The sequence below is a fragment of the Salmo salar genome, chromosome ssa11 (assembly GCF_905237065.1).
Source record: "Salmo salar chromosome ssa11, Ssal_v3.1, whole genome shotgun sequence".
Classification (NCBI taxonomy): Eukaryota; Metazoa; Chordata; class Actinopteri; order Salmoniformes; family Salmonidae; genus Salmo; species Salmo salar.
In genome coordinates, this window is record NC_059452.1 from 91,145,301 (window position 1) to 91,166,854 (window position 21,554).

General features: G+C 43.2%; 1 protein-coding gene across 3 annotated transcripts in view; it reads left to right on the forward strand.

Annotated features, from left to right (window-relative positions):
• Nucleotides 1–3,539: 3,539 nt before the first annotated feature.
• Nucleotides 3,540–21,554, forward strand: part of LOC106563437 (leucine-rich repeat and calponin homology domain-containing protein 2) — an 80,579-nt gene continuing 62,564 nt past the window's right edge. For all 3 annotated transcript variants that reach the window (XM_014129007.2, XM_014129008.2, XM_014129009.2), the window contains exon 1: nucleotides 3,540–3,814. In XM_014129007.2, coding sequence (XP_013984482.2) covers nucleotides 3,580–3,814 — 235 coding nt within the window. In that variant the 5' untranslated portion in view covers nucleotides 3,540–3,579. The remainder of the gene's footprint in view (nucleotides 3,815–21,554) is intronic.

The window sequence follows — 21,554 nt, forward strand, 5'->3', positions numbered from 1 at the left end:
GTCATCGGCAAGGTCTAGGGAGTTGTTTAGGATAAAAACAAACAGAATAGAGCTAAGCGCAGGCAAAATTCTAAAGGAAAACCTGGTTCAGTCTGCTTTCCAACAGACACTGGGAGACAAACTCACCTTTCAGCAGGAAAATAACCTAAAACACAAGGCAAAATATACACTGGTGTTGCTTACCAAGACTACATTGAGTGTTCCTGAGTGGCCTTGTTACAGTTTTGACTTAAATTGGCTTGAAAATCTATGGCAAGACTTGAATATAGCTCTCTAGTAATGATCAACAACCAACTTGACAGAGCTTGAAGAATGTTTTAAAGAATAATGTGCAAATATTTTTTAAATCCAGGTGTGCAAAGCTCTTAGAGCGTTACCCAGAAAGACTCACAGCTGTAATCGCTGCCAAAGGTGATTCTAACATGTATTGACCCAGGGTTGTGAATACTTATGTAAATGAGATATTTCTGTATTTCACTTTCAATAAATTTGAAAAAAAACTAAAAACATGCTTTCACTTTGTCATTATGACAAAGTGAAAGCATGTTTTTAGTTTTCACAGTACTACTGTGTAGATGGGTGAAATTCAGGCTGTAACAAAACAAAATGTGGAATAAGTCAAGGGGTATGAATACTTTCTGAAGGCACAGTATATATATTGCAATTCGAATGATAAAGTATGTTATGAATTTATTGTGCTTAAGTTCCTGGAGTGCATCTTTAACTGCATAACTGATGTGCCAATCCTGTGTTTACTATACACATACTGTAAACCCCATGCTCTCAGAGGGAATGAAAGCCATTCATGTCAGAATCTAAGAGAATCTTATGCATTAAGAAAGTGCTGTGATAATGCATTAAGTAAAGCATGCTGTGTCTGACGTCCTTAAAGCTCCTGGGGGACCTCTGTAAGGTTGATAAAATGCACTTCTGAACAACTGTTTGCGTTTTCCAAACTGCCCTCCTTCCTTAGGGTAAAAAAAAACAATGACCTTTTGTCACATCTTGTAATTGTAATCAGTAATTTTCTGTCCACATACAGTGCATTCAAAAAGTATTCAGACCTCTTCACCTTTTCCACATTATTTTACTCTACAGCCTTCTTCTAAAAAGGATTAAATAAAATGTTTTCCTCATCAATCTACACACAATACCCCATAATGACAAAGCAAAAACAGGTTTTTAGAAATGTTCATCTCCCGCCTCCTCATCTCCATGGAGGTAGGGGTTTAGGAGGGGCGGCCTCCAGATGGAGCCCCCACGGAACATCCGGAAGTCTGCGGTCCTCCACTCACTGGGGGGCTCGCCCTGGGGATGGAGGGAGAGGGACATGGATGAGGCACAGCAGAGGTGCTGGGTAGGTACTGTTCTTTATTTTACTTCTATTATTATCTCTCCTGTTGCCTAGTCACTTTAACCTGCCTTCATGTACATATCTACCTCAAATACCTTATTATTATCTCTCCTGATGCCTAGTCACTTTAACCTGCCTTCATGTACATATCTACCTCAAATACCTTATTATTATCTCTCCTGATGCCTAGTCACTTTAACCTGCCTTCATGTACATATCTACCTTAAATACCTTATTATTATCTATCCTGATGCCTAGTCACTTTAACCTGCCTTCATGTACATATCTACCTCAAATACCTTATTATCTCTCCTGATGCCTAGTCACTTTAACCTGCCTTCATGTACATATCTACCTCAAATACCTTATTATCTCTCCTGATGCCTAGTCACTTTAACCTGCCTTCATGTACATATCTACCTCAAATACCTTATTATCTCTCCTGATGCCTAGTCACTTTAACCTGCCTTCATGTACATATCTACCTCAAATACCTTATTATCTCTCCTGATGCCTAGTCACTTTAACCTGCCTTCATGTACATATCTACCTCAAATACCTTATTATTATCTCTCCTGATGCCTAGTCACTTTAACCTGCCTTCATGTACATATCTACCTCAAATACCTTATTATCTCTCCTGATGCCTAGTCACTTTACCCTGCCTTCATGTACATATCTACCTCAAATACCTTATTATCTATCCTGATGCCTAGTCACTTTAACCTGCCTTCATGTCCATATCTACCTCAAATACCTTATTATCTCTCCTGATGCCCAGTCACTTTAACCTGCCTTCATGTACATATCTACCTCAAATACCTTATTATCTCTCCTGATGCCTAGTCACTTTAACCTGCCTTCATGTACATATCTACCTCAAATATCTCGTACCCCTGCACATTGATCTGGTACTGATACTCCCTGTACAGTGCATTCTGAACATTTTCAGACCTCTTGACTTTTTCCACATTTTGCTACGTTACAGCCTTATTCTAAAATGGATTACATATATTGTTTTCCTCATCAATCTACACACAATACCCAATAATGACAAAGCAAAAACAGGATTTTAGAATGTTTTGCACATTTATTAAAAATAAAAAACAGAAATACCTTATTATTAAGGGGAGCTAATGTGATCCAAAATTAAAGTGGCATTATGTCTGCACTGTTCAATACAATATGACAATAATGGATGAGCTCTCCTGACATCTCAGCAGGATGGAGTTTTAATAGCAGGCCTACATAAGCACCATAGATGAAAGTGACATATTACATAAAGACTAAAGGAGAATAAGAAATCAGTATACTGAGGTCTGTTGATGTATGTAGCCTGTGATGTAGGTCCATATCAGACCAAGATGCCTACTTATGAGTCAAATGAAAATAATTATATTGTTCAATAAGATTGAATAATAAAGCAATAATGTGCTACTTAGCTAGTGCAACAATAAAAACACGAATGTAACTCTTCTTTAATTTATTTTTTGGGCTGAGGCCTCCCTGGAAATAGCATATGAACACACATTTCTTTTTTTGGAGGGGGGGATTACAGGACATTTTCTTTAAAACTGCAATATTTTCTCTCAGACTCATGGCAAAATGTGTAGAATAGCAGGAAATTAGCTTGATAAATTCAACATTTTCTCTCAGCCTCATAGTAAAATGGGTAGAATAGCAGGAAATTAGCTTTAGAAATTCACCATTTTCTCTCAGCCTCATGGCAAAATGTGTAGAATAGCAGGAAATTAGCTTTAGAAATTCAAAAAAATAATTCAGCCTCATGACAAAATTTGTAGAATGGCATGTGATTATCTAATTAAAACAGCACGTTCTTCTCTTTGGCCCATTGCAAAATCTATAGAAATAGCAGGAAGTTAGCCGTTTTCCCATCTGTAATCACATCTGTGCCATTACCTGTTTATAAACTGAGTTATAACAATGCCCTGTACAGACCTGTATGAAATGTAAAAAAACAATGACCTGGGGGGGGGTTCCAGGTCCTACATTTGAAACATTTCATACAGGTCTGTAACTCACTTTAATTGCACAGATGTGAATACTTCTCTCTGATAATAAAATGAGTGCACCTCTCTATACCAAATGTCCCCTCCGCGCCCACGCCCTCTCAGAAGCCCTTCCCCTAACGTCCCTGGAGTGTGTGTCTTTTGCGCATGGGTGTAGAAACGGCCACTGTTATTATTGTAATTCCTCTTGTGAAAATGGCGTCGAGTCAGGGAGGTGTGGGAGCTGTACCGGCTCTTTCAAACCATCACTTATCCAACGGACCTCACTGGAACCCGGGGATCAACCAGCATCAGCATCATCTCCACACGACCCGGAGCTTAGACCGCGCTCTGGAGGATTCCGTGTGCTCAGGAACGTTGAATCTTAGCGGGAGGAAGCTGAGAGACTACCCTGGATTGAGCTATGATCTTACTGATACAACACAGGCAGGTTGGTTTCCGAAACGCTCTCTGCTCTTGAGACTTTGCTGGCCTCAGCTGGTTCAACAAATAGGCGCGTGATACTACAAAGTATCCAACATTGATACAATTGAGCGTGGTGCGCACTACATTTCCTTATTACGATGGTCTATTTGCATGTTTTCACCAACTGCTCTGTTTTATTAACAGTGCAATAGATACACAGTGTTGCATTTTCTTTCTTACCATATTGTCTTCGTAGAATAGCTGAGCTCAATGTGTTAAAATGTGCCATAGTATTTACGTCCTCTAGAATTGCGCTGGCAATTCGGTGGCAACGGCTCGTCTTGGTCGCCTGCCTCTCTACCGCTCTCCTGATGAGACCATATGCATGAATGAAATGATAAGCGCAACTCAGTCAGGGCGATAGAGCGACTTTACATTAACCTACATTTAGATGGTGAGTAGCCTGGCTAGGTGAAGAAAATGATCAGCGAATGAGGAGATGAATAATAAAACCTTACCCAATGAATATGAAATGTCATTTTTGGAGCATGTTCACTGAGGCTATTTTGTCTACGGCAGCCCAAGACAAAAGATTCCCCGTCTCAAAAGCCTCTAGAATGGCTGTATGGACGCATTTCCCTCTTATACGAGATAGATATTGATTGGACATACCCATTCGTTTAATTTATGTTGGATATAATTCTAGTAGCCCAATTTAAGTAAATAAATATTAAATTAGTAAGTATATATTTTTCTCTCAAGGGGCCAAATATCACATGGCGGTTTGGGATTATAGGCTATTCATGTGGTTGAACACATAGCAGGCCTAGGCTATAGGCATACATGATCCATAGCCCACATGTTTTTTATCCATGTAGATAGCCTGCATATTTAGGGTGGGCAGAATGAAGCATTCATTTGTCTTATGAAATGATGATGCTGCTGGTTTCCCACACTGTAGTGTATATAATAGCTGGCTGTACATCATGCATGTGGTGCCTGATTGTGGGGCCTCTGCAGCCAGGTGGTGGAATTATTGATGGTGGTGTTGAGGCAGATCCACATACTGACCTTTTTTTTACAGGGAACAGGGAGCCTAAATTGAAAAATGTAGGAGCACACAACGAAATGTAGGCGCAAAATGAAAAATATTTGAGGTAACAAGCCGTTTTCTTTGTAGTAATGGTGCAAGCATGATGGTCATGAACATAAGCTCAGTGTATTCTCCATGGCACTCAGGGGCTTCGGTACAGTGAAGTACTCATAACAACAATTATTATCTGGCTGATTTTTAAATTTTTTATTCTAAATTACAATTCCAGGTTGCACAGCAAAATATATTTAGGCGCATATGCGATGAAAATTATTGCACGGTAGAGCCCTGGCTTGGTCTTGGCTGTACTTTTCTTTTTTCCTGGAGACTGAAGTGGGTTTAATATGTCAAGGTTACTGTGAATGTCTGTGTCAGTAAGGTAGGGTCATGACAGTGATTCTAAAGGTCCATTAATCATGTGGGGTGCCTCATTAATGGATTTAGTGACTCATGTGGTGTTAGTGCCTCATTAATGGAGCTAGTGACTCATGTGGTGTTAGTGCCTCATTAATGGAGCTAGTGACTCATGTGGTGTTAGTACCTCATTAATGGAATTAGTGACTCATGCGGTGTTAGTGCCTCATTAATGGAGCTAGTGCCTCAGGTGGTGTTAGTGCCTCATTAATGGAGCTAGTGACTCATGTGGTGTTAGTGCCTCATTAATGGAGAGTGACTCATGTGGTGTTAGTGCCTCATTAATGGAGCTAGTGACTCATGTGGTGTTAGTGCCTCATTAATGGAGCTAGTGCCTCAGGTGGTGTTAGTGCCTCATTAATGGAGTTAGTGACTCATGTGGTGTTAGTGCCTCATTAATGGAGAGTGACTCATGTGGTGTTAGTGCCTCATTAATGGAGCTAGTGCCTCATTAATGGAGCTAGTGACTCATGTGGTGTTAGTGCCTCATTAATGGAGCTAGTGCCTCAGGTGGTGTTAGTGCCTCATTAATGGAGTTAGTGACTCATGTGGTGTTAGTGCCTCATTAATGGAGCTAGTGCCTCATTAATGGAGCTAGTGACTCATGTGGTGTTAGTGCCTCATTAATGGAGCTAGTAACTCATGTGGTGTTAGTGCCTCATTAATGGAGCTAGTAACTCATGTGGTGTTAGTGCCTCATTAATGGAGCTAGTGACTCATGTGGTGTTAGTGCCTCATTAATGGAGTTAGTGACTCATGTGGTGTTAGTGCCTCATTAATGGAGCTAGTGACTCATGTGGTGTTAGTGCCTCATTAATGGAGCTAGTGACTCATGTGGTGTTAGTGCCTCATTAATGGAGTTAGTGACTCATGTGGTGTTAGTGCCTCATTAATGGAGCTAGTGACTCATGTGGTGTTAGTGCCTCATGTGGGATTGGTGCTTCATGTGCGGTTAGTGCCTTGTGGAGTTAGTGGCCCATTGATGGAGTTAGTGGCCCATTGATGGAGTTAGTGGGCCATTGATGGAGTTAGTGGCCCATTGATGGGGTTAGTGGCCCATTGATGGGGTTAGTGTCCCATTGATGGAGTTAGTGGCCCATTGATGGGGTTAGTGGCCCATTGATGGGGTTAGTGGCCCATTGATGGGGTTAGCGGACCATTGATGGAGTTAGTGGCCCATTGAAGGGGTTAGTGCCTCATTGGCAGGTAGCCTAGTGGTTAGACCGTTGGACTAGTAACCGAAAGGTTGCAAGATCGAATGCCTGAGCTGACAAGGTAAAAATCTGTCGTTCTGCCCCTGAACAAGGCAGTTAACCCACTGTTCCTAGGCCATCAAACTGTTCCTAGGCCATCATTGAAAGTAAGAATTTGTTCTTAACTGACTTGCCTAGTTAAATAAAGGTAAAAAAAATAATTGATGGGGTTAGTGCCTCATTGATGGAGTTAGCGCCTCATTGATGGAGTTAGTGTCTATGTGAATTTAGTGCTCAACGTGCAAAAACAAAACTGTCTGTTGTTTCTGGGTCAACCCTGTCAGCTCCTGAATTCACTCACACACACTGAGTTTCCAAAAAAGTCCCTGGTTTCAGAGGAACTGAGAGTCTTCCTTTTGCAGACCCAGAGTCTAACTCATGAGGAAGTTTCTGTCACAGGGTATATGAGTTGGTTTGTGTTTCTGTGTATTTATATTTGTGGTGTGGGTGTCTGTACTTATGCCATTGCATGGTCTTGGTGGGCAATGTATTGCCTCACTATTCAAACTTCATTCTAATGCTGCTCTTTCGTTCGCTGCATACTTCAGTCTGAGACGGATCACTTAAGTAATTTGGGGTGATGTCAAAATGAGGGGTTTTGTACAAAACAGTCATCAGCAATTTGGATAATCTCTAACCAATCAGAGTATCTAAACCAATGACAAATTTTCTAAACGCCTCTTTACCCACGTATGTTCTGGCTCTGGCCCAACCCATCGGTTTCTGGGACCAATCAGACAGTCTAGAATGTATTTCCATTCTAGAAATCGTCGGGGAGGTACTCCGATCCAGGCTCATTGCGGAGAAGAAACTAACGTCCGTGAGCGTGACATAGCTTGGGGGGAGAAAGGAGTTTTGGTAGCCAAGCAAGGCAATGTAGGCTACTCAGATGGGCAACTATTTGGCAAATTCAAACACTGAGAAGTTCACACAGGCCAGTGTGCCTGATGTTTGGAGAAATGAAAAACACCAGCCTAGACAGCAGCCTCTGGCTCAGATTGCAGATAGATACTAGCCTGTGATGTTTGTGCAACCTGATTTAATCATTTCCCTAAGGTCTTAGTTAAAAATGCATACTGAGTAATAAAGTTCATAAGGATTTATTGTGTACCTTTTTAGTTAAGGAATTGGGTCTTAAATGCAAGAGTCCCCTCTACTTAGATAGGAGGGACATACAGTAGGCTTACCGGACTGCATCAGAGATGTTGATTTATTCAAGCTTACTTTGAAGTGCTGTGGCTGAATTATACATGGAATGCTCCCTCAGCCTAACTAACGAGCAACTTGATGTCTATTTTCGGAATGAGATGCATTTGTTAGCTACTGCATACAAACATACTTATTTCACAGTTTATCAGTTCCTCAAGTGATCGGACTGACTTGACTTTTGTGACATGACGGCAGTGTGCGTTGGTTTCAGCACATAATGATAACAGTGTTATGTGAAGTGTATACTGTATAACAGAGCAATGTGTGAAAAAAATGCATGATACCTAGTCTTGAGAACCTGTGAAGACGACAGGAAGTTTGGGTGTGTGTGTATTGGTGAGAGAGCAGGCTTGTTGTGTGATGAATCAGGTGGGATGTGATGATCTCGTCATTGGCACTATCAAAGGCAAGACCTGCCGGCGAGAAGATACTTGACAAGTTATTTCAATGTGGGGATAGGGAGGACCTGTGAAAGACCAGATAGTTGCCGTCCATGTTGAGATTGAATGCATGCAGTGTTGATTGTAATTTAGAGTGATGTTGCAGAAGTGATATAAGGCCAGAAGGCAGTTGGCTAAATACACTGCTATGGGCCTACAGTGAGGGAAAAAAGTATTTGATCCCCTGCTGATTTTGTACATTTGCCCACTGACAAAGACATGATCAGTCTATAATTTTAATGATAGGTTAATTTGAACAGTGAGAGACAGAATAACAACAAAAAAATCCAGAAAATGCATGTCAGAAATGTTAGAAATTGATTTGCATTTTAAATGAGGGAAATAAGTATTTGACCCCCTCAAATCAGAAAGATTTCTGGCTTCCAGGTGTCTTTTATACAGGTAACGAGCTGAGATTAGGAGCACACTCTTAAAGGGAGTGCTCCTAATCTCAGTTTGTTACCTGTATAAAAGACACCTGTCCACAGAAGCAATCAATCAATCAGATTCCAAACTCTCCACCATGGCCAAGAACAAAGAGCTCTCCAAGGATGTCAGGGACAAGATTGTAGACCTACACAAGGCTGAAATGGGCTACAAGACCATCGCCAAGGAGCTTGGTGAGAAGGTGACTACAGTTGGTGCGATTATTCTCAAATGGAAGAAACACAAAAGAACTGTCAATCTCCCTCGGCCTGGGGCTCCATGCAAGATCTCACCTCGTGGAGTTGCAATGATCATGAGAATGGTGAGGAATCAGCCCAGAACTGTACGGGAGGATCTTGTCAATGATCTCAAGGCAGCTGGGACCATAGTCACCAAGAAAACAATTGGAAACACACTACGCCGTGATGGACTGAAATTCTGCAGCGCCCGCAAGGTCCACCTGCTCAAGAAAGCACATATACATGCCCGTCTGAAGTTTGCCAATGAACATCTGAATGATTCAGAGGATAACTGGGTGAAAGTGTTGTGGTCAGATGAGACCAAAATGGAGCTCTTTGGCATCAACTCAACTCACCGTGTTTGGAGGAGGAGGAATGCTGCCTATGACCCCAAGAACACCATCCCCACCGTCAAACATGGAGGTGGAAACATTATGCTTTGGGGGTGTTTTTCTGCTAAGGGGACAGGACAACTTCACCGCATCAAAGGGACGATGGACGGGGCCATGTTTCGTCAAATCTTGGGTGAGAACCTCCTTCCCTCAGCCAGGGCATTGAAAATGGGTCGTGGATGGGTATTCCAGCATGACAATGACCCAAAATACACGGCCAAGGCAACAAAGGAGTGGCTCAAGAAGAAACACATTAAGGTCCTGGAGTGGCCTAGCCAGTCTCCAGACCTTAATCCTATAGAAAATCTGTGGAGGGAGCTGAAGGTTCGAGTTGCCAAACGTCAGCCTCGAAACCTTAATGACTTGGAGAAGATCTGCAAAGAGGAGTGGGACAAAATCCCTCCTGAGATGTGTGCAAACCTGGTGGCCAACTACAAGAAACGTCTGACCTCTGTGATTGCCAACAAGGGTTTTGCCACCAAGTACTAAGTCATGTTTTGCAGAGGGGTCAAATACTTATTTCCCTCATTAAAATGCAAATCATTTTATACAATTTTTGACATGCGTTTTTCTGGATTTTTGTTGTTGTTATTCTGTCTCTCACTGTTCAAATAAACCTGCCATTAAAGTTATAGACTGATCATTTCTTTGTCAGTGGGCAAATGTACAAAATCAGCAGGAGATCAAATACTTTTTTCCCTTACTGTGTCTATGGGCCTGGTGTGTTTGATCAGTGCTACTGCACTGACTTTCTCTTCTCTGTCTCTATAAAAGGAAATATGCTGCAGACTAGTGCAGATAAATAAAGTGAGGACAAGCAGTCCCTTTCAGATGGATAAAGAAGGCTGTTTCATTTTATAGCAGGTGTATTTCCATTCACACATTATAGTGTAGAATGTGAAGAAAATAATTTTGCAGGAAGGGAATATGCTGAGGATGAAAATATATATATATATATATATATTGACATTCCTCTTGATGGTTGTAACGCGGATTGTATAAAGGGGACCAAGGCGCAGCATGTATAGTGCTCATATTTACTTTTAATGAATATACTTTAACAAAACAACCGACAACAGTTCCGTCAGGTGACATACACTAAACAGAAAACTACCCACAAAACCCAGGAAGAAAAACCCCTACTTAAATATGATCTCCAATCAGAGGCAACGAGGATCAGCTGCCTCCAATTAGAGATCAACCCAAAACAATCCCAACATAGAAATTTAAAACTAGAATTAAAACATAGAAATAGAAAACATAGAACAACCCAAAACACCCCCTGTCACTCCCTGACCTACTCTACTATAGAAAATGACATCATACTAGGGTCAGGACGTGACAACGGTGACTTTGTCATCTTTGAGAAAAAACCCTAAAACGAAATGGAAGGCATAGCTTGTTTAAGCTGGCATCATCAAATCCTCAACCTAAATTCAACTGGCAGATGGAGATAGTCCTGTTCAGAGAACACTGGTGGAATGAAAAGAGAAATGCATCAGTCGCATGAATAGTGTTCTATTTCTACGCTGATTTTAAGTCCAAGTACATGATTGCTAGTTCAGAAAGAGAAACGGGTCTATTTTAGTTTTAGGAAGAAAGAATCAATAGTTACTTGGAAAAACACTTGGCACATCATCTAAAGAAAAGGTTTAAATGATGATGACTTATTGTTGATATTGTAAGCTAGTAGCGAATTCTTGTACAGCACTGGAGGTTAGTGGCACCTTAATTGGGGAGGACGGGCTCGTGGTAATGGCTGGAGCGGAATCAGTGAAATGTTATCAAATACATCACATACATGATTTCCATGTGTTTGATGCCATTCCCTCCGTTCCAGCCATTATTATGAGCCGTCCTCCCCTCAACAGCCTCCACTGTTTTATAGCACACAGTCAAAATGAAGCATCACTCCAGAAAAAACAAGCTCTATCTGGTTTTGGTGAGATTACATATTACAGCTGGATGGTTGGGCAAGCAAGGACAGAAACTTCACTCTTTTTAATGGAGGTTATCTTCATAATGCAAACTCTCACTTTGTTTTGTTTTGCCTTGTCCTATGCAAGACTCTTGCTTATACAATGCTCTAAGAAGACATGAACCCAATAGTAGATCACATTTCCTTAAACCCTCATGCGGAACCCTTTCAGACAGAACCTTCTAAAACAGAACCCTTCCAAACCAAACTTTTCCAGACAGAATTTTTCTCTGACAGAATCCGTGATGACAGAACCGTGTATAGAGTATACTCAGTGGATAGAGCCTTCTCAGACCGAACCCTCCCACTCTAGTTCCAGACAGAATTCTCCCAGACAGAATTCTCCCAGACGGAATCCTCTGAACAGATCAGAACTCTCAAATAGAATCATTGAAGATAGAATTCTGGAACATCGAACCACAAGACAGAATACAATCGGAGTTCAATAAATTCCCTTTGAAGAATACTTTCAGAATGCTTAAAAACTTTTAACACAGCAAGATAGAGTTTCTAAAAGTGTTAGATAAAATGCCAATTACATTGTTCTCTAGTGTGTTGGGTCACTGCAGGAGCTGTCAACATAGTCCTATGCCATGTGTTCAAGCAACACTCTTCCCATGTGTTCAAGCAACACTCTTCCCATGTGTTCAAGCAACACTCTTCCCATGTGTTCAAGCAATGAAAGTTGCAACACCCTGATAAGTGAACCAGAGAGAGCACATGTGTGTCTTTGTGTGTGTATTGTTTACGTAAGACGGATACAAAGACAGAGGAAGGTGAGCTGACACAAAGGTGCATATTTGCAGTATGCTGTTGACAGTTTGTCGCCAGTCAGTTATTTTTCCCATGGGAATGTGTGAGAGCTGTAAGCCGATGCCCTGACCTTGGAGAGAGGCTGGAGATGTTGGAGCCAACAGGCCAGCATGCTACTGCCTACCCTACTCTATCCTACTCTAATCTACCGTACCCTACTCTACTCCAGGGGTTCCCAAAGTTTTTCACTCGGGGCCCCCCTTCCAGCATTGGGGAACATCCAGATGTTGGAGCCAACAGGCCAGCATGCTGCTGCATTCCCTACCCTACTGTACCGGACCCTACTGCACCGTACTTTACGCTACTGTACCATACCCTACTGTACCGTACCCTACTGTACCGTACCCTACTGTACCGGACCCTACTGCACCGTACTTTACGCTACCGTACCCTACCCTACTGTACCGTACCCTACTGTACCGTACCCTACTCTACCGTACCCTACTGCACCGTACTTTACGCTACCGTACCCTACCCTACTGTACCGTACCCTACTGTACTGTACCCTACCCTACTCTACCGTACCCTACTGTACCGTACTTTACCGTTCTCTACTTCACCGTACCCTACTCTTCCGTACCCTACTGTACCGTACCCTACTGTACCGTACTTTACTCTACCGCACCCTACTCTTCCGTACCCTACACTACCGTACCCTACTCTACCGTACCCTACACTACCGTACCCTACTCTACCGTACCCTACTCTACCGTACCCTACTCCTCCGTACCCTACCGTACCATACCGTACTTTACTCCACCATACCCTACTCTTCCATACCCTACCGTACCATACTCTCCGTACCATACAGTACCCTACTCTACCGTACCAGACCCTACTCTAACGTACCATACACTACTGTACCCTACCATACCCTACTCTACCGTACCCTACTTTACCAGACCCTACTCTACCGTACCCTACTGTACTGTACTTTACTCCACCGTTCCCTACTCTTCCGTACCCTACCGTACCATACCGTACCGTACCGTACTCTACTCTACTGTACCATACAGCACCCCACCCCACTCTACCCTACCGTTCCCCACTCTACTGTACCTTACCCTACTCTACTATACCCTCCTTTCTATACCCTACTCTACCGTTCCGTACCCTACTCCACCGTACCCTACTCTACCGTACCAGACCCTACTCTACCGTACCCTACTCGACCGTACCCTACCGTACCCTACCATACTCATCCGTACCCTACTCTTCCGTACCCTACTCTACTCTAACATACCCTACTCTACCGTACCCTACCAAACTCTACCATACCCTACTCTACCGTACCCTACTCTACTCTACCGTACCCTACTCTACCGTACCCTACACTACTATACCCTACTCTGCCGAACCCTACTGTACCGTACTATACTCTACCGTTCCCTACTCTTCTGTACCCTACCCTACCGTACCATACCGTACCCTACCGTACCATACCGTACCGTACCGTACTCTACCGTACCATACAGTACCCTACCCTACTCTACCGTACCCTACCCTACTCTACCGTACCCTACTCTACCCTACCCTACCCTACTCTAACATACCCTACTCTACCGTACCCTACCATGCTCTACCATAACCTACTCTATCGTACCCTACTCTACCATACCCCACCCTACTTTACCGTACCCTCTACTCTACCGTACCCTACTCTACCAAACCCTACCATACCCTACTCTACCGTACCCTACTCTTCCATACACTACTCTACCATACCGTGCCGTACATACGTACACTACTCTACCGTACCATACCCTACTCTATTGTACCGTACCCTACCGTATATACCGTACGCTACTCTACCGTATCATACCCTACTCTATCGTACCGTACCCTACCGTATATACCGTACGCTACTCTACCGTACCATACCCTACTCTATCGTACCGTACCCTACCGTATATACCGTACGCTACTCTACCGTACCATACCCTACTCTATCGTACCGTACCCTACCGTATATACCGTACGCTACTCTACCGTACCATACCCTACTCTATCGTACCGTACCCTACCGTATATACCGTACGCTACTCTACCGTACCATACCCTACTCTATCGTACCGTACCCTACCGTATATACCGTACGCTACTCTACCGTACCATACCCTACTTACCGTACCGTACCCTACCGTATATACCGTACGCTACTCTACTGTACCATACCCTACTCTATCGTACCGTACCCTACCGTATATACCGTACGCTACTCTACCGTACCATACCCTACTCTATCGTACCGTACCCTACCGTATATACCGTACGCTACTCTACCGTACCATACGGTACTCTACCGTACACTACTCTACCGTACCATACCGTACACTACTCTACCGTACCCTACCCTATCCTACTCTACCCCAGAGGGCACAAACACCCTGCACTTCACATACGAGAGAGAGAAGGAGAACTTTCGTTCCAACAAAAAACAATGAGAGGAGAGGATGATGGGGCAAATGCTGTAAATATCGTAGAATATTTTTAACATGAACATTTAGTCCTGTGATTGTGTGTTTGGTTGTATCGTAACTCCTGAGCACTATAGTATTTCACTGGCAGTTGATGTTTGGCTGCACTGGTGTGGCTTGACTTTCTGCCAAGTGATCCCTGAATGACAACTAGGGCTGTTGCGGTGACCGTATTACCACCACACCTGCAGTCACGAGTCATGAAGGCAGTCAAATTCCACATGACCGTTTAGTCACAGAGCTTCTCCAAGCTCTGATGCTACTGCTGGTCATGAGTTAAATAAAGGTTAAATATATGCATATTTTTTTAATTAGTAGCGTACCAAACTTGCTAACTGCTTAGTACTCAGCACTCTATTGCCCCTCTAATCACTCTGACATTGATGCAAATGTAATAGAAATTCTGATCAAACACTTCATGAGAGCCCATGAGCTCATGTTGCGCAACATTTCTTTAGGCTATGCAATTGCATGACAAAACAGAGTGATGGCCTCTAATAAAAAAGATGAGGTTCCCATCAGCTTTCTATAGGCTAAGCCTACTATATTTATTGCTCAACTTTCCTAATATTAAGCACATTGCTTATATTTACAACAGGAGTATAGCCTACCTGGCTGGCATGAAAATAAACCACGGGGAAAAGTGTCCTCCATTTGCTATTTAAGTGCATAGGAGACATGTATTTTTTCCCGCTGCCCCTGTTTCGATACAGGTGAATGATAATGGTCAATTATTTTTAATTTAAAAAAGTCTCATGTAGCCTAGCCCAGAGGCCTATATGTTTTATTAAGGTTTGTATCACAACTAAAGTGGCCAAATAATTTCTTCAAATGAAGCACATTAATCTGCTTTGCAAGGGGTGTAGAGCATTACATGCATAATTGCATTTGCAGTCACTTTTGATAGTGGTGTTTTCCACTAATGGAAAATTTGCACTTATAGCCTACTACCATGTGCACATTGCTGTGGTTATAATGTGAAGAACTAGCCTAATAGTTTATCAATATTTTACGCTAAATGCTCTGATCTATTGCGTCAGCGACATTGCATTAAAACGTTTTTTGATGCTAGTGGTTGTAAATTATTAATTTGGGATGTATTGCATCCCACAACTGTCCCAGACTACGTTTGGAATATTTATTTCTCGCACAGAATAGAATAGGTCCACTTTTGTAGTATGGGGGATAGTAGATTGACATAGGCTAGTGCTTTTGCTGTTCGTTAGGCCTACTCATCTTGTTGGCTGACAAAAAGTACAAGTGGACATTTCTTCCAATATCTTCAATATGCTCCTCAGAATTGGATAACGACGCGCACAGCTGCGTCCCCGATCGTCCCCGATCTGTCTGTCTTCACTTGTAGCCTGTGAGAAAGACCCGATCACTTGACGGAGAGCCATGTGAGTGAGAAGCGCCTCGGATTGCGCAGCACACTCAGGGAGAAGGGCACAAAGCAACACAATATTTTTTTTAGGATGCATAATGCCACAAAAGGGGATGCCGCCTTGAAATTCGAGGCATTATCAAGTGCTTGTCAAATTGTGAATGAAAGACTATTGGAGTGTACAGCCTGCACAAAACACAAAGCAGAGCTCATGCCTTTTCAAGCAACTTTTTTCAAATCATCATTAGTCTCATCATGCAGCCTTTCAATGTATTAAAAATCAACCGTGAAATGCTTACTTACAGGCGCTAACCAACAGACAAGCGGGATACCTATGTGATAATTCTGTTCATCCACTACAGCTCAGCGTTCAACACCATAGTGCCCTCCAAGCCTGTCACCAAGCTCGGGTCCCTGGGACTAAACCCCTCCTTTTGCAACTGGATGCTGGACTTCCTGACCGGCCAACCCTAGGTGGTGAGGCTAGGCAGCAACACCTCTGCCACGCTGGTCCTCAACTCTTCTGTACTCTCTGTTTACCAACGACTATGTGGCCACGCACGATTGTAACTCCATCATCAAGTTTTGCTGATGTCACAACGGTGGTTGGCCTGTTCACCAACGATGATGAGACAGCCTAAAGGGAGGAGGTCCGAGACCTGGAAGTGTGGTGCCAGGACATCAACCTCTCCGTCAACGTCAGCAAGACCAATGAGCTGATTGTGGACAACAGAAACCAGGGGAGGGTTGCACACCACCATCCACATTGACGGGGCCACAGTAGAGATGGTCAAAAGCTTTAGTGTCCACATCACCGAGGACATGGTCCTCTCACACCAGCACAGTTGTGAAGAAGGCTCGGCAGCACCTATTTTCCCTCAGGAGGCTCAAATGATTTGGCATGGCCCATCAGATCCTCAGGAACTTTTACAACTTTTACTTTTGCACCATCGAGAGCATCCTGACTTGTTGTATCACCGCCTGGAATGGCAACTGCACCGACCTCGACTGCAAGGCCCTACAGAGGGTGATGCGAATGGCCCAGCGCATCACTGGGAGCGAGCTCCCAGCCATCCAGGACTTACATGCCAGCCGGTGTCTGAGAAAGGTCCAAAGAATTACTAAAGATTCCAGTCACCCGAGACATAGACTGTTCTCCATGCTCATGTCCGGCAGGTGGTACCGATGCATCAAGGTTCAGACCAACAGACTACTAAACAGCTTCTATTCCCTGGCCAGAAGACTGGTAAATGGCTAACAACTACTGCTCTCCCGCTCCCACAGACTATCCACTCTGACTCTACAACCTGATCTTATTTTTTATTTTTGGTACTTTTACCCCCTTTTTTCCCCCCAATTTCGTGATATCCAATTGGTAGTTACAGTCTTTTCCCATCGCTGCAACTCCCGTACGGAGGTCGAGAGCTGTGCGTCCCCCGAAACACAACCCTGCAAAGCCACACTGCTTCTTGCCACACTGCTCGTTTAACCCAGAAGCCAGCCGCACCAATTGGTCGGAGGAAACACTGTCCAACTGGCGACTGTGTCAGCGTGCATACGCCCGGTCCGCCACAGGAGTCGCTAGAGTGCGATGGGACAAGGACATACCGGCCGACCCAAACCCTCCCCTAACCCTGACAACGCTGGGCCAATCATGCGTCGCCTCATGGGTCTGTAGTGACGCTCCTGCCTTAGACTGCTGCGCCACTCGGGAGGCCCTACAACTGGATTTCATAGTTTTACCCATTCATTCTGCGTGGTTACAGGGTTAATTCTGCGTTGTTACAGGGTTAAAACAGAAATAACTCAAAGGGTTAAGTTTAGGTATTAATTCTGAGTGGTTAAGGTTCGAGCTATAGTTTGGGAAAAGTTTGAAACAAAATAATTAAAAACAATGCGCTGTTTCCTTTTAAGCATCATCAAGTACTCTCCCTGCTTGCAAGAGAATTGTGAACTTCCATGGTGCATTGGTCTAAGCAGCACGTTCTGGCTTTGAGCCTTGTGAGTTCGAGCCCAGTGTTGTGCCATAGTTTCTTTTTGGTGAGCACCGACAAAGGCAGATATCGACGTCCTCAGGGCCTTTTCAAACGTCTAAAATCGACGGCTCTTTCTCGTGACTAGCCTGGACTTTATGCTCATCCACAGGTCTCTACCAACACAGACACATACACCTTACCCTCACCTTTCCTTCATTATTGTTATGTAATTTTCTTGTGTAACTTAAAAAAAAATCTATTTATTTTAGTTTATTAAGTAAATATTAAGTAAATATTTTAACTCTATTTCTTGAACTGCATTGTTGGTTAAGGGCTTGTAAGTAAGCATTTCACGGTAATGTCTACACCTGTTGTATTCTGCGCATGTGACAAATAAAATTTGATTTGATCTCAACTCTTACTCACACTCTCTCTCACACACACACACACACACACACACACACACACACACACACACACACACACACACACACACACGCATATACCCTCACACTCATTACTGACGCCACACATTTACACCCACATGTGCACACACACCCCTCACACCTATGCTGCTTCTAAAATGATTATTGATTAGATTTATTACTACCATTCTGCTGCTGTTCATTGATTATTAATTTCCATTACCATCAGTATCTATCTACTGGTCACTATTACACCTGTTTACACTGAGTGTACAAAACATTAAGAACACCTTGCTAATATTGAGTTGCTCCCCCTTTTGCCCTCAGAACAGCCTCAATTTGTCAGGGCATGAACTCTACAAGGTGTCAAGTGGATGCTGGCCCATGTTGACGCCATTGCTTCCCACAGTTGTGTGAAGTTGGCTGGATGTTCTTTGGGTGGTGGACCATTCTTGATATACACAAGAAACTGTTGAGCATGAAAAACCCAGCAGCGTTGCAGTTCTTGACACAAACCGGTGCGCCTGGCACCTACAACCATACCCCGTTCATAGGCACATAAATCTTTTGTCCTGCCCATTCACCCTCTGAATGGCACACATACACAATCCATGTCTCAATTGTCTCAAGGCTTAAAAATCCTTCTTTAACCTGTCTCCTCCCTTTCATCTACACTGATTGAAGTGGATTTAACAAGTGACACAAGGGATCATAGCTTTCACCTGGTCAGTCTAGGTCATGGAAAGAGCAGATTTTTCTAATGTCTTGTACACTCAGTGTATTACCATTAGTACATTACCATAAGCGTTTATATATTCCTGCTACCAGTTACTTTTCAGCCCTGTTCACAGGTTTAACAAATCAAACTTTATTTGCCACATGCGCCGAATACAAGTGTAGACTATACTGTGAAATGCTTACTTACAAGCCCTTAACCAGCAGTGCAGTTCAAGGGAGAAGAAAACACATCAACAGCATCCTCCCGGACACCCTAGACCCAGTCCAATTCGCAAACCGCCCCAACAGATCCACAGATGATGCAATCTCTATTGCACTCCACACTGCCCTTTCCCACCTGGACAAAAGGAACACCTACAGTTGAAGTTGGACGTTTACATACATCTTAGCCAAATACATTTAAACTCAGTTTTTCACAATTCCTGACATTTCATCTTAGTAAAAATTCCCTGTCTTAGGTCAGTTAGGATCACCACTTTATTTTAAGAATGTGAAATGTCAGAATAATAGTTGAGAGTGTAATGTCGTGTGTGTAGGTGGCAGGGAAGTCAGGCGCAGGAGAATCGAACTTGGTATAAATGGAGTAGTTTAATAGCCTTTAATAAACTCCAAAACCAAAGTACATAATAAATAAAAGTGGGTACAAGAACCCGTTGCGCACCAATACATAATTCACGAACAAACAAAACAAACAATCTCTGACAAGGACATGATGGGAAACAGGGTTAAATACACAACATGAAATTGATGGGATTGGAACCAGGTGTGCAGGAAGACAAGACAAAACCAATGGAAAATGAAAAATGGATCAGTGATGGCTAGAAGATCGGTGACGTCGACCGCCGAACACCGCCCGAACAAGGAGAGGGACCGACTTCGGCGGAAGTCATGACAGAGAGTGATTTATTTCAGCTTTTATTTCTTTCATCACATTCCCAGTGGGTCAGAAGTTTACATAAACTCAATTAGTATTTGGTAGCATTGCCTTTAAACTGTTTAACTTGGGTCAAACGTTTCGGGTAGCCTTCCACAAGCTTCCCACAATATGTTGGGTGTATTTTGGCCCACTCCTCCTGACAGAGCTGGTGTAACTGAGTCAGGTTTGTAGGCCTCCTTGCTCGCACACGCTTTTTCAGTTCTGCCCACACATTTTCTATAGGATTGAGGTCAGGGCTTTGTGATGGCCACTCCAATACCTTGACTTTGTTGTCCTTAAGCCATTTTGCCACAACGTTGGAAGTATGCTTGGGGACATTGTCCATTTGGAAGACCCATTTGCGACCACGTTTTAACTTCCTGACTGATGCCTTGAGATGTTGCTTCAATATATCCACATCATTTTCCTACCTCATGATGCCATCTATTTTGTGAAGTGCACCAGTCCCTCCTGCAGCAAAGCACCCCCTCAACATGATGCTGCCACCCCCGTGCTTCATGGTTGTGATGGTGTTCTTCGGCTTGCAGGCCTCCCCCTTTTTCCTCCAAACATAACAATGGTCATTATGGCCAAACAGTTAAATTTTTGTTTCATCAGACCAGAGGACATTTCTCCAAAAAGTACGATCTTTGTCCCCATGTGCAGTTGCAAACCGTAGTCTGGCTTTTTTATGGCGGTTTTGGAGCAGTGGCCTCTTCCTTGCTGAACGGCATTTCTGGTTATGTCGATATAGGACTCGTTTTACTGTGGATATAAATACCTTTGTACCTGTTTCCTCCAGCATCTTCACAAGGTCCTTTGCTGTTGTTCTGGGATTGATTTGCACTTTTCGCGCCAAAGTACGTTCGTCTCTAGGAGACAGAACGCGTCTCCTCCCTGAGCGGTATGACGGCTGGGTGGTCCCATGGTGTTTATACTTGCGTACTATTGTTTGTACATATGAACCTGGTACCTTCAGGCGTTTGGAAATTGCTCCCAAGAATGAACCAGATTTGTGGAGGTCTACAATATTTTTTCTGAGGTCTTGGCTGATTTCTTTTGATTTCCCCATGATGTCAAGCAAAGAGGCAGTGAGTTTGAAGGTAGTCCTTGAAATACATCCACAGGCACACCTCCAATTGACTCAAATGATGTCAATTAGCCTATCAGAAGCTTCTAAAGCCATGACATCATTTTCTGGAATTTTTCAAGCTGTTTAAAGGCACAGTCGACTTAATGTATGTAAATTTCTCACCCGCTGGAATTGTGATACAGTGAATTATAAGTGAAATAATCTGTCTGTAAACAATTGTTGGAAAAAGTTATTGTGCCATGCACAAAGTAGATGTCCTAAACGACTTGCCAAAACTATAGTTTGTTACCAAGACATTTTTGGAGTGGTTGAAAAACAAGTTTTAATGACTCCAACCTAAGTGTATGAAAACTTCCAACTTCAACTGTACGTACAGTCACTGTGGGGACGACGTCATCGATGCACTTATTGATGAAGCCGATGACTGAGGTGCTGTATTCCTCAATGCCATTGGCTGAATCCCGGAACATATTCCAGTCTGTGCTAGCAAAACAGTCCT